The 18,145-nt window shown below is 47.5% G+C and overlaps 1 protein-coding gene across 1 annotated transcript; it reads left to right on the top strand.

The window, feature by feature from the left end:
• The first annotated feature begins 90 nt into the window (after window positions 1–90).
• On the top strand, window positions 91–17,971 carry PHLDA3 (pleckstrin homology like domain family A member 3). Its single transcript, XM_072648226.1, has 3 exons — window positions 91–5,544; window positions 8,966–14,725; window positions 17,232–17,971. Exon 2 carries the CDS (start codon window positions 14,280–14,282, stop codon window positions 14,658–14,660), a length of 381 nt encoding a protein of 126 aa, XP_072504327.1. The 5' UTR covers window positions 91–5,544; window positions 8,966–14,279; the 3' UTR covers window positions 14,661–14,725; window positions 17,232–17,971.
• Window positions 17,972–18,145: the final 174 nt, after the last annotated feature.

Raw genomic sequence — 18,145 nt, forward strand, 5'->3', positions numbered from 1 at the left:
TTTGGTTTCTTTATGTATTCCCAGAACGTAGCACAGTGCTCAGCACAGAGCAGGTGTTTAATTAATAAATAAAAAGTAGATGTTTAACATTAATAAACATTTATTGATTACTTGATTCCCCCTCACAAAGGGTTATTGTGAGGATCAAATGAAGTATCTGCAAAGTGTTTTGCAAACTTTAAAGTGCTATGTAAATTGTAGCCATTATTATTTTTATTATTAATAATAATGTTACCATTTTATAGATGAAGAAACTGAGGTGCAGAGAGAGTAAATGATCTGGCTAGACAGCCTGCCAGCGTCCTGAGAGTTAGGAGCCAGGATGGGAATCCCCATCTCTCTTGATTCTAAGTAAATTAATCTTTTTACTACACTATAGGAAGGAAGGAAGGAAGGAAGGAAGGAAGAAAGGAAGGAAGGAAGGAAGGAAGGAAGGAAGGAAGGAAGGAAGGAAGGAAGGAAGGAAGGATCAGAAAAATCTCAGAGGAGGAAAGATCTTACATATTACAAGAGGTTCCGAGGAAGAGGAAAGCATTGTAGGTGAAAGGAACGCTAACAAAAGCTTGGCATGGTTATCCCAATGATTCCTCACAAAGACCAGGTTGGATATCTTCCACGATGCTCAGGGGTCTCAGGTGATGAGGAACATCTGGGGCCAGCTGGGGACATTGGGCAGCGTGGTGGACTCAGAGGAGTCCCGCGGGACTTGGATGCTGGAGGCAGGCCGCCATCTGCTGGGTGCTTTCACCTCCCCGCCGCAGCCTAAGTTGATTTTTTGCAGCTGATCATTCTCCTAGTCAATCCCATCACTGTCTAAACCTAGCAGAATTCTTTCCGCTGGAGAGCTAGTTAGAGAAGTGTCTGGTGTCCTAGAGTTCTCAAAGTAGGAAGGACTCAGAGAACATCTCTCGCTACCTCCCTTCATTTTTACAGAGGAGGAAACTGAGGCTGAGAGAGGTTTTAGCGAGTTTCCCCAAGTCACAAGTTAGTAAGTGATAGGGAGGGGCGGTTTGTTCAGGAGGCAGCCGCAATATCCCCGATCAACAGCAGATGGTGCTAGGGAGTCACAGTGAAGCCTGCTCTTCTTGTCCATAGTCCTTTACTTACTACTCAGGCAATAGTCGATAAACGTTAAGTGACTATTACATGCCAAGCACTGTGCTGAGCACTGGATTAATGATGTTTCACATATGATATCTCTCTGGATCTTCTACTGCCTGATGCTCAGACCAGCCCAAGGTTAGGCTAGACCCAAACCTCGATTTTTGATTTGGGGACAGGGTATGGTCCCAACCTGGGTAAAACTATTAAGTGTGATTTGCTGGCCTCTCACCTCTTCAGCGTCTTGGGGTCCTATTTCCCATCCTGCAGTCCTTTCCTAGCACCTTTCCCCTGAAACTGCTCCCTACTTTGCAATCTGTCCCCATCACATGCAAACCCATCCTACATACAGGTTTCTTGAAGACCTCAAAGCCTTCCTCCCCCAAAGATCAGTCACTTTAATGGACTGACCTTAGGCACTGTGGCTCTGACTGGAATCTGATGAGAAATTGACCCTTCTCTTCTTATTGGGAGGAATTCTTCGCCCTTATTACTGCACATATAGAAGGTTAAAAAAAAAATTAAACAAAAACCAAAACCTCAAGGAAATGAGAGGTCTTCCATACCAGAGGCAGGCATTTAGTGAGAAAGTTAAAGATTTTAAAAGAGTAAATGCCTGTATCAGTCTGAGGATGGCTGGCAGAGACCATTACTAGAGCTGAGCACTGGTCTTGGAGTCAGAGGAGACAGATTTGGGCAGCCTCAGTTTCTTTGTCTATAATATAGAGAGTTAGACCAAATAATTCCTTCCAGTACTAAGTCGTGTGTTCCTATGATTTTGGCTATTTCAGCGATCCCTTTCAGCAAGGCCATAACAAGTATTTTCCCTCTGGGACAAGAGTCAGGGAAGGTGCCCTCAGTGTAAAAGAGCAGATACTCTGGGATACCAGCTCACAGTGGAAGGAAAGAAGGGCATTCACCTGTGGGGATCCTCTTGTAGCTATCAATCCAATTCAGCTAGCCTTTGTCACATGCTAGTAAAACATTGTGCTAGATATAAAGATATACAGACAAAATGAAACCAGTCCCTGCCTTTAAGGAACCAACATGGGGTTCTATCTAAGTAGATAAGTATAAGTTAATTATAAGAAGGACAGAGCACTAATAACTAGGTCACAGGGGTAGGAAACCTGCAGCCTGGAGGCCACATGTGGTCTTCTAGTTCTTTGGGTATGGCCTTTCAACTGAGTCCAAGTTTTACAGAACAAATCTTTTTTATTAAGGGGATTTGTTCTGTGAAGTTTGAATTCAGTCAAAGGGCTGTACTTGAGGGCCACATATGGGCTCGAGGCTGCAGGTTCCCCACCCCTGAGGATATCAAGAAATGCTAGCTGTAGGAAGTAGAACCTGAACTGAACTTTGAAGGAAGCTAAGGATTCCAAGAGCTGAAAGATGTGAGAAGGAAATGCATTCAGGAATGAGGCACAGCCTATGCAAAGGCATGGAGGAGGGGAAGGTTCCACAAAAGAGCTGACATTGGAGGTGAGCCTTGAAGGAAGGTAAGGTTTCTAAGAGGCAGAGATGAAGCATAAATCTGTTCCAACCTTGGAGAACATTTTTGTGCAGAAACACTGAGATGGGCATAGAACATAGGCTCTAGGGCTTTAGGTGACAAGTTGAGGAGTTTGTATTTTATCCTGGAGGTAACAGGATCTGGATGTACTGGTCTTCAAAGAGATAATAATGGAATTCATGTGAATTGATGAGATGTGAGAGAGAGAGGAGAGAAAAGAGAGAGGGGGAGAGAGAAAGAGAAGAGAGAGAAGGGAAAGGAGAGAGGAGAGAGAAGAGAAAGAGGACAGAGGGAAAAAGAGGAGAAGAAAAAGAGAGAGAGAGAAAGAGAGAGAGAGAGAGAGAGAGAGAGAGAGAGAGAAGAGGACCCAGGACAGATGGGTGATGGGTGGGACACCATGAACTGATACCGTCAAGGAGTCAGATAGGTAGGAAAACCAGGAGAAAGCAGTGTCATGAACCTGAGGAAGGAGAGATTATTGAAGCAGAGGGAGTGGCCAATAATGCCAAGAGAGGTCCAGAAAGGTGAGTTCTGAGAAAAGGCTATTGGATTTAGCAATTAAGAGATTCTTGGTAACCTTGGAGAGAGAGAAGGGAATGGGTGGAGAGGAAGTAGAGGCATGGGGCATCATCAGCTTTGTCTAGGAGGCTGGTTGTTAAAAGGAGAGCATCTATAGAAAGACAGCTTCCTATTTAAACTAATTATTCTTGCTAACTGGGTGCTAGTTAGGCCAAGAGAAGTCACTTTGGTTTGTTTGGAGTCAGGGGGATAGCAAGTGGGTCTGGTGGGTGGGGCAGGGGCAGCCCCAGCAACCTTATCTACCCCCTCACCTCTCCCCTCCACCATCATTATCCCTGTCCCAAAGCAGCCACAAGCCCCCAAACCCATCCTTCCCTCTTACCACAGATGGTGGATGAGGCCTGGCCTTGTGGAGGGGGTGGCAAAGGGCTGGGTCCTTCCTTTGAGGAGAGAAGGTAGTAGGATCGGCTACCTGATAAACAGATACACACCTGATCTTGCCACTCGTGTGCCTGTGTGTGTGTGTGTGTGTGTGTGTGTATGTGTGTTAGATGGGGAGGGGCGGCAGTCCCTCCCCCAACCATGTCCATAGGCAAAGGTTCCTGCCTACTTCCCTGGCTTTTGAGGAGTCCCAACTCTGAACCCTCTAGAGGGTGAAGCGGTAGCTCAAGGCAGTTCTGCTTCTCTACCCACTCCCACCTATAGGGTGCCTCTTTCTGCTTAGCCGGGAGTATCTCTGCTATGAAAGTCTTCTAATACTATGCCTTTAATCCAGTCCAAGAACACTTTGGGCCAGAATTATAGGATCATAAGATCATACATAGAGAGCCGAAATACAGCCCAGAGGACCTCATTTTTATGGATGAGTAAACACATGATCAGGGACAACTAGGTGGCACAGTGGCTACAGAGCTGCGCCTGGAGTCAGGAAGACCTGAAATTAAATCTGATCCAAGACACTTACTGGCTCTGAGACTCTGGACATGTCACTTAACCTCTGTTTGCCTAACCCACTGGAGAAGGAAATGGCAAACCACTCCAGTATCCTTAACAAGAAAACCCCCTGGACAGTAGGACCCATGGGGTCACAAAGAACTGGACACAACTGACTGATTGAACTACAAACATAGTATTAGGGAAGTTTTTGGTGACTAAGTCAAGGTCACACAGGAAGTAGGCCTCAGAAGCCTGACTGGAATCTAATTTTTCTGATTCTCAGGTCAGAGCTTTCTCTGTCCCATGCTGTTTTTCAAGGTGACAGTTGAATTGAATCCTCATTTTCCAGATAGATCATTAAGACTGGAGTCAGGAATGCTTGAGATCAAATCAGAAGTACTTACTAACTGTGTGATCTTAGGCAAGTCACTTAATAGCTGTTTGCCTCAGTTTCCCCAAATGTAAAATGGAATAATAGTAGCACTGACCTCCCAGGGATAATATTTGTAAAGTATTTAACTCAGTGCCTGGCACAGAGTAGACATTCTATTAATGCCATTGCTGCTGGTTTCATTGCTCTGCTCCACCTCTGTCCCATACCCAGCTATATCCAGGTGCCCCAGCTTGTTCTCAGAGGAAGTTCGAAGACTGGATGCTACTTATTATTCCCAACCACATTCTGCTCCTCAGATAACTGGTGCAGAGCCTCGCCAGCCCCACTTTGGCTAGAGACCTGCCCTTCATTTCAAATCCTCTTCCGTAAGGACTTCTACTTTTGAGGCCCCCTGGTTCTCAGAGAGTTCAAGTACAGATCATAACCCAGAGCACGGGTAAAGGAGCCACCGTTAACCAAAACGGTAGAATAGATCTTAACCAGCAGCTATGGGATATATTTTAGGCAAACTAACTGGGACAAAGAGGAATGTATCAGGTGTCAGGGTATGCCTTTTGGGGACCTGGGAGTCCTCCAGGATGGGTGAAGGAACTTATTGCAGGATCAGTGCAAGATGACCTGAAATGCAACCAGGAAATGCCTTCTTCCAAGGGGAGGAGATAGACAGAGAAAAGACTCAGAAGCAGTTACAGGAAAGACGTGAGAATCCAGGCAGAATATTGGCTTTGGGGCCAACCTGAGTCTCCTCCAGGCTTAGGAGTCTAAAAGTTCCTTTGAGTATCCAACTCAAATAGGGTAGAGACAGGGAAAAGAAAGGGTGGCTGGATGCCCTGCAAGCTGTGCCAGACTGGACAAGGAGACTCAGGCCATGACTTTGCCATTCTACTCATGTTTCTTGTATTTCAACATCTTTTGTTTTTCCTTTAATTTCCCAATAAAGTTCCTTTGGGAAAGTTTGAACCTCATCTTACTCAAATTAAGGGAAGAGAGATGTTTGTCTACATCTAAGCCAAGACAGTGAAAGGGTGCATGGTGGCGCTGGCTGGCATTCCCTGGACCAAGGCTAAAGGAGCTGAACGAGGTAAGTGAGAACTCAGCACAGGACTCTGAGACTTCATCAAGATCAAAGAAAGAAAGAGGTAAATGCCCAGAGGTACAAAAACCCTCGTAGTAGCCCTTTTCATAGTAACCCCAAACTGGAAACTAAAAGTGCTGCCCATCAACTGGGGAATGGCTGAATAAAATTTGGCATAGGAATGGAATGGAAGACTATTGTGCTATATGAAATGACAAAACGGACCATTTCAGAGGAAAGTAGGAGGATCTTTATGAAGTCAGGCAAAGTAAAGTGAACAGAACCAGGAGATCAATTTACACAATGCAACATTATAAAGAAAAACAGCTTTGAAAGGCTTTAGAACTCTGATTAGTGCAATGACAGCTCATCATTCCAGAGGACTGAAGGAGAAACACACCACCCATCACATATGAGAAAGATGATGGACAGAAAATGCAGAGTGACACTTGCATTTTGGGACATAGCCAATATGGACATTTGTTTTGCTGGACTATGCATATTTATTATGAGGGTTTACTCTTTCTTCCCTCCTTCCAACACCCAATGGGCACAGAATTTTAGTAATCTCATGAATATATATATATGTATGTATGTATGTATGTATGTATACACACATAGCACAGAGACTTTTTTATTCTTTTTTTTAGTTCCAAATTCTCTCACTCCCCCTCCTCCTCTCCAGCCCATGGAGAAGGCAAGAAAAACAAAACCCATTACAAATATGTATAGTCATGCAAAGCAAATTTCTGCATTAGTCATGTTTTAAAAAAAAGAAGAAAGAAAAAACAAAGGAGAAAGGCTCCAATTTGTACTCTGAGTCCATCAGCTCTCTCTCTGGAGGTGGATGGCATGTTTCATCATGAGTCCTTTGGAATTGTGGTGGATCATTGTGTTGATCAGTTACTAAGTCTTTCACAGTTGAGAATCTTTACAATGTTGTTGTTACTGTGTAGATTTTTCTTTTGCTTCTGCTCATTTCACTTTGTATCAGTTCGTAGAAGTCTTACTAGGTTTTTCTGAAACCATTCATTTCATAATTTCTTATAGCACAATAATATTCCATCACATTCATATACTATAACTTGTTCAGCCATTTCCCAACTGATTGGAATCCCCTCAGTTTTCAATTCTTGCCAGCACAAAAAGACTGCTATAAATATACTTTTTCTTTTCTAACATATGATTCAATTAGGGACAGGGACAGTGGGAAAACAATGGAAAATCATTGTAAAAATAAATAAATGAATGAATGAAGATTTTTAAAAGAACATTCAAGTGAGGTAGCAAGGAAACATACAGTGATGGTTTCTACTCTCTTTTCTCCCCACCCCTATATTTCCTTGCACACCTTCTCACACAGGATGCCACCTCCTTTCCTCCTCTGCCTGCTCAAACAGCTGGCCATAGTTGTGATGGCTGGTAACCAGACCCAACCTTTTTAATTTCCTCCTCCTTCTTCCTTTCCTCCACTTTTTTGTCCTCAAATGCATTCTCCTTGTATCCAACTAAGGGGAGAAAAACAGAAGGTCAAAGAATCTGCCCCAGGTCACCAAATAAAAGTGAAGAAGACCCAAAGAAGTTCAAGATGGAGATGTGTGTGTGTGTGGAGAATCATAAGGTCATAAATTTAGAGCTAGAATAGAATTTAGAGGTCATTGAACCCAACCCAGCCACCCCATCCCCCCTTTTACAGATGAGGAATTTGAGACCCAGAAATTTTCCTAGAGTCATACAGTCAGTATCTGAGGGAGTATTTAAACCCAGGTCTTCCTGGCCCCAAGTTCAATGCTCTATCAACGGCACCACTATTGCCTTTTGGAAAAGTGTATAGGGTTGGAGGGAGTTAATTCTCAGGTGCTCAGGTAAAGGGGTGAGTGGAGTTCCCTCTCTGATTAATCCTAAACACAAAAACTTTGTTGGTAAGTAAACAGTGTCCCATTACCCAAAAGTATATCATGGCAGGAAAGGTCCAGATTCTCAACAATGAGCCCTATGAGTCCCTTTCCTCATTTCCACACAGCTGGGTCCTTGCCTCTCAACTTTCCTCTAGATGGTTTGAGGAAGCTGGTCTGGACAGTGCAATACTCTTTCTTCAGAAAGAGCCATGAAGATCTGATGCCCAAGGCCTCATTGAGAAAGAATCCTTAGGGGTTAGGTACAGATCTGGACTGACATTTGAACAGTTTTCTCATAGAGGGATTATATCCATTTTTCTCCTTTGTATGCTATAGAAAGATATAGTGGACAAAGAGTCCTTTACTCCACAGCAGCCAATGCCAGCTGAGAATTCGGGGCCTTCTCATGGCTGGATGATCAGTGCCCCATGTCTCTAGTGCTCCAGGGTGAAGGAATGAAATGTAGGAAGGCACAAATGGGCACAAATACTGGCATATTGAGGTTACTGAGATTTTCTTCATCTATATGTCTCACCATATCAGGGTAAGAAATCCACATTTTATTATATTACAGTTCCCACTGGATACCCCTATCGAGGACAGGTGTCCCCCACCCCTTGAATTGTTAGAGTAGAGCCCTTAGAGGTCATTGAATTTAAACTTTGTAAAAATCCTTAAACTAGACCCTTGTGGCCATCCAGTGAAACCTATGGACCGTTTCTCAAAATAATGTTTTTAAATGCATAAACTATAAAGGTAAATATAAAATATAAAAATGTATAACATCTTAGGATTTCCAAAGAAATCAATTATCTAGCAATACCAGTGGGCAAAAAATATTCTTTTAAAAGTTGCTGGTCTTCAGATTAAGAACCCCTGCTTTAAACTCATCTGGCAACATGGGGCACTGGGAAGAAGAGTGCTTTATTGGAGTCAGAAGTGGACTTGAATCCCAGTTTGTTTAATCTAAGATTCAGTTTCCTCTTCTGTAAACTGAGGAAGCTGGATTAGTTGATCTCTACTGAGCCTTTCAGCTCTGGGTTCTAAACTATCCTCAAATGATAGAAAGGTGAAAGACCATGCTTTTAGATCCTTTTGGGGTCCTTGACCCCTGGCCAAGGGACATGGGGGAATTGGGGTCATTTGAGGGCACCCTGCCTTAGCTACCTTTGCCCCTGAATCTCTGGCACCCAGGTGCCAGGATACCATGGGAAACCCCACAAGCCCTAACCAGACCCACAAAGCAGGCCCCAGTTCCTTCAAGTCCAGGCCCAGCCTGTCATCAAGGGGTGGGGGGAGCCACGCTCTCCTGGTGCTAGACGAAAGGGATCTCTGGTGACTCAGGAAAGTTATTGGTTTGGAAAGTGATTAAAGAGCATTGAGTGGGAGGGGATTTCCACCGAGAGAGCCAGGCCCTAGAGCAAGTCTGGGCGGGTTAGGGCTCAGCCAGGGGAGTCTGGTGCAATTACACCTATAAACCCAGACCTTTAGAGAACCCAAAACTTTGATTCCCTTTTTTTTCTTTGCAGGAGCAGAGATCCGAGGAAATCCCAAAGCCACCCCAGCCCTAACAAAGGCCGGAGCATCAAAGAGGAGCTGAAGGTGGGCAGGGCAAGGGAAGACTTGGGAGAGGCCCAACTCCTCAAATGCCTTTTGGCTTATCCTGTCTCTCAACCTACTCTTAGTTGAACTGGGTCCTGGAGCATCAATGAGCAGGGAGAGACCTTTAGGCAGTTTAGGGCAATTCAAGATGTCTCTGGCCTTTTAGGATATGGGGGAGTGGGTTGGGAACTAACAAGTCCATTTCCCATCCCATTTGGGTAAGAAGGAGTCAGTTACCTGGCCTGTCTGACTCAAAGCTGGTGAGACATATCAAGAGGTGGGAATGAGGGGATCATTGAAATACAGGTTAGCTGGGGGTTGTTTGTCAAGAGACTCCTGCTGTGGGAATGGGAGTCACCAGGTTTAAATGTAATTAACTCACATTTATGGTGCTTTAAGGGTTACAAAACACTTTCCTCATAAGACTCTATGAGGTAGATAGTGCAAATTTTATTACTCCCATTTTCCAGATGAAGAAACAGACTTGAAGTGACTTGCCTAAGGTCACACAGCTAATAAGTGCTAGAATATCCAGGTCCTTTAGATTAAATACAGGTTTAATGCTTTCTGCTACATGTTATAAATCTCCTTCCAGATGATATCACTTGGGACTAGGACCCCTCTAAAGACTAAGAAAAGCCTACAGTTTCTCCCAAGGTTTTCAATCATAGCTTGGGTGATCACTTTTCAAGGATTTTGTAGATGAGACTCTTGTCCAGGTAGGAGTGAGATTTCTTTCAGGGATGAGATTCTGTGCTTCTCAAATCTCATATTCAAAGGGAAGCCCTTCTTAGGTGTGTGCCTGTTGAGGAAAGGTGGCATTTTTCTATGCTGGTTGCCAATTAGTTCATCTAAACCATTCCCCCCTAAATGCTTTAAACATTGATTGGTGGAGGGCTGAACAGCCCCAGGAAGCCAAATTCTCCCAGAAGGGAGGGTGAGACCTACACTGTGATAATTCCCCTCCAGGCAGTGGAGGGAATAACCCATGCCTGAGCTCTTGGATCAGGGCTGGGGAACCTGCAACCTCAAGGCCATACATATTTAGCCTTCTAAGTCCTCCGGTGCAGTCTTTTGACTGAGTCCAAGTTTTACAGAACAAATTCTTTTATTAAGTTCTGTGACGTCAAAGGGCCACACTTGAGGACCTAAAGGGTCACATGTGGCCTTGAGGTTGCAGGTTCCCCACCCCTGTCCTGCATATTCTGCCCACCTACCTGGCTTCCCTGGGGGTGTATCTCTGTACTCGATAAAAGGACCATTCCCCCCACCCCCACCCCGTAGATTCTGTGTTACTTGCCCTCCATGGATGGCCTAGGAAGGGCCTGAAGCCAAGTGGTGAAAATCAGCACCTATGATTCTCCTTTGGGGATTTCTGAATTATCCTCATGAACAGGTTGCCTCTGCCTTGGTCTCTCTGCTCTGGTTTGTTCCTGAAGCATCTATCCCCAAGCCCACCCTTGTCTTTACCTTCAGACTCTCCTACCTTCCAACCTCTAAGAAGCCAGAGAGAATGTTGGGGCTCATTTTTTTTTTTTATTCTCTCTGGTTTAAGCTATAGCTGTTTCAGTTCCACCAGATCCTGAACCATTTGAGAGGGTAGTGGGGGTAGGAGTTGGAGAAATTCTCTTCTAGACCAGAGAGCAAAGCCCAGACCTGAGTCTGTTCTGGTGGATCAGATCAACTTTCTGTTTTGGGTGGGCAGTGCAAGTAGGCCAGCTCTGGGCAGAGGCCAAGAGACATTCTGTCCAACATCAAGTCAACAAGTCAAGTAAACAAGTGTTTGCTGAGCATCTGTTGTGTGCCTGGTACTGTGCCAGGCAACATTCCCTGAGATGGTCAACTGGCACATCCCTGTTACTAGGAGGTATCCAGAAGGTCTGATCAAGGAGGAAAAAAAGAGCAGCAGTTACTGTCAAGATTCACCACTCCAGAACTCATAGACCTCTGGGCCCTCCAGTGACCTAAATGTGACTCCTGGGACCAGAGTCCCCACTGGACAATATTGACAGGGGAGCTGATCATTCCAGAAAGAGATCCAGGGTGAGCTAATCTCCCCTATCAAAGGATCATGAGATCAGAGGTCAGAATCCTGGGTTTCAAACACCCTGAGTCTACTCCTGATCTCCTAAGTTACTAGTGCCTTCCCTGAAATTATTTTGCATTTACTCATATGAGTCTATGTCATGTCACCTAATGGAATACAACCTCCTTGAGGACTTTTATCTTAGCACAGGGCCTGGCTACAGTAGTCCCTTAATAAATGCTTGTAGAACTAATGAAATAAGTCGTGGCTAGAACTGGCTTCTGTTCCCACTTCTGAGTTTCTTTGCCATCCCATCTCCCCATCTTGTTCCTTTTCCTTTCTTAGCCCTGGATCATCTTTCCTTTGGCCCTTTCTTACTACCCCAGGCCAGGACACACATATAGAGCAGTGGTTGAGAAAGAAACATGGGATTCTGTCTGTTCGAAGTGGGGGACAGCATCCAGGACTAGGACAATTTAAACACATGACTCTAGAAGGTTAGAGCTGGAAGAGAGCTTTGATTCAGAAGAACAAGGGCCTTCTGAGGGCAGATGACATTGGATTTCTGTCTTTGTATCTCTAGCACCTATGTGCCTAGCACCTAGTCTGTACCTAATAAACCCATTTGGTTGTTTATTAGAGTTCATCTCATTCAGTGCCCCCCCCTTTACAGATGAGGAAACTGAGGCTCAAAGAGTCACTCTGACTTCTTCCAAGGTCACAGTTATTGACTAAACTGGGGTTGGAACCCAGGTCTCCAGAATCAAGCTAGTGCCCACTTCCTCCTTTCAAGATGTCCTGTAGGTATAGTGACTGAACCAGCTGCTGACCTATTTGAGGAAGAAAGATCTCAGCCTGCCCTGGAGGGCCTCAGTGCCATCTGTCAAGTGGGGAGGGTGAAGTATCTGGAATGGATGGACAGCCAGGATGAGGAAGCATCCAAGACTTTCCTGTCTCCTCCTGCTTTGACAGGACACAGACGTTGCCTGCAGAAGGGCTCCCCCATCTTAGTCACCTCTCACCAGCAGCCACCAGCTCAGACCAGTCGTTCTAGGGAAGGAACTGTAGAATTTCTAGATGAGGAGCCTCACATGGCAAGAGCAAACATTTAGAGCTGGAAAGAACCTCAGAGATCATCTTGTCCAATTTCTTCCTTTTACAGATGAGGAAACTGAGTCCAGAGAAGTTAAAGTGTTTATCTAAAATCACACAGATAGCAATTGGCAGAGCTAACCTAAGTCCTTTGGCTCCAAATCCAAACACCCTTTACACTATTCCATCTTTGCAAGTTGCTAAGAAGGGAAAAACAGGGTCCTCAAGAGTTCTGCACAGAGAAAAAAGAGTCTCTCACCTCTTTCCCTTCCAGCCAAGGGCCAGCTCAGAGTACTGTGAGTGACACTGTTAGGTTCTGGGACACAGAAGACAGAATCACGAGGTGCTCACACTAGGAATCCTCATTATAAACATTATTATATATTATTAATCATGTAATAATCTATTATTAACATGTGTTGAACAGGCCCTTTAACAAATCAATGCCTGGGGAGGTGATATTACTTGGGATCAGCAAAGAGGTGGTAACACAGAACAGACCCCATTCAGTTCCCATTCCCAGGCTCCCTCTCAAAATGGTCTTCCTTCCCTCCAGGGATGAGAGATAGGATATAGGAATAAGGCCTTCATTTTCTTTCTCTGCATCTTACTCTCTCCATCCAGGAGGCAATCCATATCTCTCTCACAATCCATCCCCAAGAGGGCACCCGCAAAATCCCACCCTCTCTGAGCCTACAAGAGCAGGGTAGAGACTGTCAGCTCCCAGGGTCTGAGATGAGAGATTCTCGGATAGATTTTTGTTCAGAACTGAAAGTAGCTGAGTGCACAAGGTATCCTCTGGGCAATGCAGCCCACCCACCAGCTTCCTCCCTCACCTAGTCAGGGAGGGAGAATTCCCTCTCCCTGGCCCAACTGCTAAGCTAGGGAGCCACAGCTGTTTCAGATCCTGGCTTGTGCCTTACTGTCCCTTACCTCTACCCCGAACCCCAAAGCCTCCCCTGGCCCCTTGAGTTCAAATGTATTCTCTTCAGTCTGGCATGGGAAAATCTGGGGAGACTGAGGGGGGAGGAAGGAAAAAGGACTTGGGCCCCACATACGTGCTCTGAAAATGTGAGGCTCACCCTGACCTTTCCTGTCGTACTGGAGCTGAAGGGAGCTGGCCAAACTGGCGGAAGGTGAATGAAGAAACTTTTCTTTGTGTGAGGGTGCATGTGCAAGCATTTTACATACCGGAAAGCACCAGAGCCTGACAGGGCCCTCCAAGCCCGTACTCCCCATCCGTAGCCCTCTCCGCAGCCATGGCACCCCCCTTCCCTCCCCTCCCCGGCAGGCCCACCCCCAATAGCACAGTCCAACGCCGTGAGCCACATGGCCGGACCGGGTGAGAGGAGGGGGAGGGAAGTGGGGAGGGGGGATAGCGCTCAAGAAGTTGCAGAAGAGATTGAATAAGACTTGGGCTGCTGGGACAGGAGGTTCCCCCTCTCATTCCTCATTTCTCCTTCTCCCCTCCCTTCCTCTCTCCTCCTCTCCCTCTCCCATCCCCTCCCCCCCACCTCCTGATCAGCTTCCCCGGCCTGCCAGTTTGTGAATGAGTCCCAGCTGCCGCCCCGCCCCCCGAGGCTGTGTCTGGGCCAGGGCCTGGCCCGCGGAGGGGCGGGACCGAGCCGGCCAGGAATGCACCGAGGGGCTGGGCCGGAGGAGAGGAGAGGAACATGTAAGGACACATCCTCCGAGCTGCGGCTCAGCGCCCAGACCGAGCCCACTGGGAGGGAGAAGACCGGGGGTGCCATAGACTGCAGGCCGGGCCGGGAGCGAGCGGGGGCAGCGGGGCCGCAGAACGCGGGGCCCTGTAGGTGCTGGGGGACTGTCAGGCGGGGCAGCTAGGGAAGAGAGGGGCGTCGTCGGAGAGGGTGCAAAAACTGAGCACACAGCAGATCAGGGGCAGATCCTGCGTAGCGGGGCACAGGGCACTGCCCGGCGGAGCACAGAGCGGGGGCCGGGGTCCAGGGCAATCAGCTGGGGGTACAAGGAGTAGTGTACCCGCTGTCGGTTAGGCCAGTTTCAGGCTGCTCTGGGAAGTGCCAGAGGGGCTCTCGGGGAGCCTGTCCCAAGGGGCACGACCAGAGTCTGAGCACTGGGAGGCAGACGGGCTCAGAGCCCAGATGACGACCGCGGCAGCGAAGGTGCTGAAGGAGGGGGTGCTGGAGAAGCGCAGCGGGGGGCTGCTGCAGCTTTGGAAACGGAAGCGCTGCGTGCTGACCGAGCGGGGGCTGCAGCTCTTCGAGGTCAAAGGCACGGGCGGGCGGCCCAAGGAGCTCAGCTTCGATCGAATCAAGGCAGTGGAGTGCGTGGAGAGCACGGAGCGGCACATCTACTTCACCCTGGTGACCGAGGACGGCGGGGAGATCGACTTTCGTTGCCCCCTCGAGGACCCCGGCTGGAACGCACAGATCACCCTGGGGCTGGTCAAGTTCAAGAACCAACAGGCCATCCAGACTGTTCGAGCCCGGCAGAGTCTTGGGCCAGGGACCCTGGTGTCCTAGGCCCAGCCCCCTCATCATATTCCACCTCGATCCTGCTGTCCTTTCTGTCCAGGGAACCATATCAGGTTAGTGACCTGGCTCTGTGGGGTTGGAGAGCCCAGTGAACTCCTGTCCGCTGAACCGCCACGAAGCTGGCAGCAGACTTAGAAGTCCCAGCCAGGTCCAGGGTCGCGGCTCCGACAGGAGAGTGAGGGGAACAACGAATCCAGTGACGAGGGACCCAGCAATTCATCCCTAAACTCCTTCCTTGTTGGCAAATAGCCAAAGGGCAGGGGGGCCAAGTTGAGAGAGGGACCGCTACTTTTTGGCTGAGGGCGCAGGTTAGAAAGAAGGGGGTTATAAAAGAGAGGAGCCCAGGGTGACCTGGCAAACAACCTCCCACTTGCTCCAGGCATTGAGGCTGCTTTGGCCCACGTGGAAGGCCCAGTCAGGTAACCACCATCTCTAGTCCGTGAAGAGGATTGAAAATCTCATGAGTTGATGTAGTGTGTGTAGAATTTCCCTGCCTGTCTAGCCCATCATGTTAGTCTGGGGCAGGAGTTTCTGTTTCTCCCACCTCTCATCAGGTACCCTTGCCTGACCTTTCCCCCAGACTACCATAATCAGCCTCAACCTTCAAAAGAAAAGGATGGAAGGAAGAGACTTCAGAGCAGGGTTTCTCAGTAATTTGGCCATCCTAAAATGGGAATCTGAGGATAGCGGGGAATTTGAGGAGGAATTTGAGGAGGGCTGATTGGAATGGGATTGACTGAGACCCCTGTGTCTTGGGATCATAGAACGCAGGCAGGATTGGAATCATGGTTAAAGTCATAAACTGGAAGGGACCTTTGGGGTCATCTAGTCCAACACCCTTATTTTATAGATGGAGAAAGTGGGACCCAGAAAGGGATTTTCTTTTTGTCACACAGCTAGTTAGTGAATTCCCCCTCCTCCAGATTTATAGATATATGGGGTACAGTGAGGGTTCTCTTTTCCTCTATACATTGTGGCCTTAGATTTGGTCTACTAGGAGAGGAAGGGACAGGAAAGAAGAGATCTAGGCTGAGGGGACAGGATATCAGGATCCCGCAGCTTTAGCTTCCAAGGCAGGTTTCCTCTTCCTCCACCTCTCAATCTCCAGTGATAAAGAAAGAGGTGGGGGTAGGGGGTGGGGCAGAAGGATGGAGTTCAGAAATGAAACTTAGATGCTACAGAATTAAATCCTTTACCTTAAAATCCCAGCCATTATAGGCAAAGAAACCTTTCATCTCAGATGCTGTCTACCCCAGAGAGAGAGAGGGCATTTGGATGCCCTACATCCTACCAGGCACTGGCCAGTCTTTTCCTTCTCTTTTCACTGCCAAGGGAGAGACTGGCAGGATCAAAGTGACCAAAGGGGCCTTGAGCTAGTGCTCTTCACATAGGTAGAGGAGTCTGAGAGGGGTAAGATGGTGTGAACCAACAATGTGATGGTTTCATAAAGTGGGGAGAAGTATCTTGTAGTCATGGGCAGCTTCTCCCTCAGGGTCCCCAGACTCAGAACAGGAAATCAGGTAGGGTCCTGAGAGCTAAGGGGCATTTCTTTTTCCCAGGGTCCCCCAAAGAACAGGGAGAGACAGGGAACTCCCTGGGAGGCCTGAGGTAGGGCAAAGGGTGAGGAGAACGATTGTACAAATTGTCCTGCTCAGAGTAAATAAGGCCAGCATGTGGGCATGGGGTCTAGAGGAGCAGAGACTGGACATGATAGTACAGCAAAAGGACAGAGAGAAACACCAGGTCTACAGGGCAACACCATGATTCATTCTTCATGACATTTCATATTCCCAAGGAAGCAATGACCCATTGAAGGAGGAAGGGCAGACAGAGCAAGCTTAGGGGAAACTAACCCATCTGGTAGGAGGGGGTGTCAGGGATAGAACCCAGGAGACTTGAATCCCAGCCCAATGCCCTCTGCCCCAGATACCATCCATCTTGGGGGTGGGGTAGGGAATGAGGGAGGCACAAGACTTCAGGGTAGAGGAGGAGGAGGAGGCAGCATGATGTGGTAGAAAGACTTCTAGGCTAGGAGTCAGAAGACCATGATTCCAATCAGCCTTCTTCCATGAAGACATAGAGTGAGCCTGAGCAAATCCTTTCCCTTCTTTGGATCTGTTTGTCTGCAAAATGAAGGGGTTGGACTAAATAATCTCTAGGATCTCTTTCAGTTCTAATGAAACTAGGCATTAATCCCCTTTAGTCTTTCTTCAGGGAGAACCCTATGCTTTCCCTTCGCTGAAAAATTTCATATCTAAGTCTCAGATCCTCCTAGTTCCTCCTCTCTTTAATAAGGAGAGGGCTGGAGGTGGAGTTAGCTTTGAGCGTCTGAAAAAAATCTCTCTAATGCAACTCAAACCCCATGATGACTGGTTGTCTTAACCAATATTAATGATGGCCCTGGCCCCTCAGAGGCAACTTCTTCTCCTTGCTAGGTTCTCCCTCTGTCCCCACAAGCCTTTCTGTGTCAGGCTCTCTTTCCACCTGGCTATTGCCCTCTGCTTACTGGTAATGACCATGTGTTGTTGCTTAGCCCTAACCATTGTTCTCCCTCTTTAGCTTCCCAGCCCTTTCTGAAACCGGGGAGCCTGTCCCTGCTGGTCAGGATGAACGAAGTGGACTCCTAAATGGGCAGGAGCAGAAGGAAATAGTGTCCATGGGCTTTACTTCTCCTGGGGAGGAGAGTGGAATGTCAGGAAGGACTGAGAATGAAGATACTGCCCCTGGAGGCCCCAGAAATGTCACTGCCTTCAAAAGAGACACAGACGGCTCTGAATTGTCTGTCTTAAATTTGCTCCTTCTCCTGGGTAGCAGGAGGCCAGAAAGACTACTGAAGGCCTCTCACTACTCTCAGAAGAATTTTCCTCATGTGCAATCCCATTCTCTTGACCCAAGAGACTGTCATCAGTCACAATCTGGGCCACAGTGCTCACCCAGTGAAGAAGAGGATGTTCCCTCAACCATGGGCTGGGTACTTCTAGGATCATATGAAAGAGACAGGTGGGACCAGCCTTAGCCTAGTGTGCCTTCAAGAGGAGCCATGGTGACTGTCTCTGAACTCCTGCATTTGGGGAGCAACCCCAAGGGAATGGAACAGATGGGGCTTAGTTCCCAGTCTTTGGGACTTGTTGCTGCTTAGGTCCTCTTGGGGGACCCTCCTTCTAGGCCCCTTCTCTGTACTCCCATGACCTCATACCTGTTCCCTCCCCAGCTGTGGTGTTAGGGTTCAGGGGCCTTGCCATTACCATTTCATGCCAGTCACAGAATGAAGATGTCCCTGACAAAGGGTAGTGACAACATTGCTGACTTGAGTGAATTTCTTTGTCCGCCGAACCCACAGTAGAGTCCAGTTTTTTTTCCCCTGGCCCTAACTCAGATTCCTCTGGTTTTCAAGTTTGGTTGTGGAGGTGGGTATTAAAACTAGGAATACTCGAGAGAATTTCCATTTGGTGGAAACTGGAAGAGCAGAGGCA

Source organism: Notamacropus eugenii, chromosome 2 (genome assembly GCF_028372415.1).
Source record: "Notamacropus eugenii isolate mMacEug1 chromosome 2, mMacEug1.pri_v2, whole genome shotgun sequence".
Lineage (NCBI taxonomy): Eukaryota > Metazoa > Chordata > Mammalia > Diprotodontia > Macropodidae > Notamacropus > Notamacropus eugenii.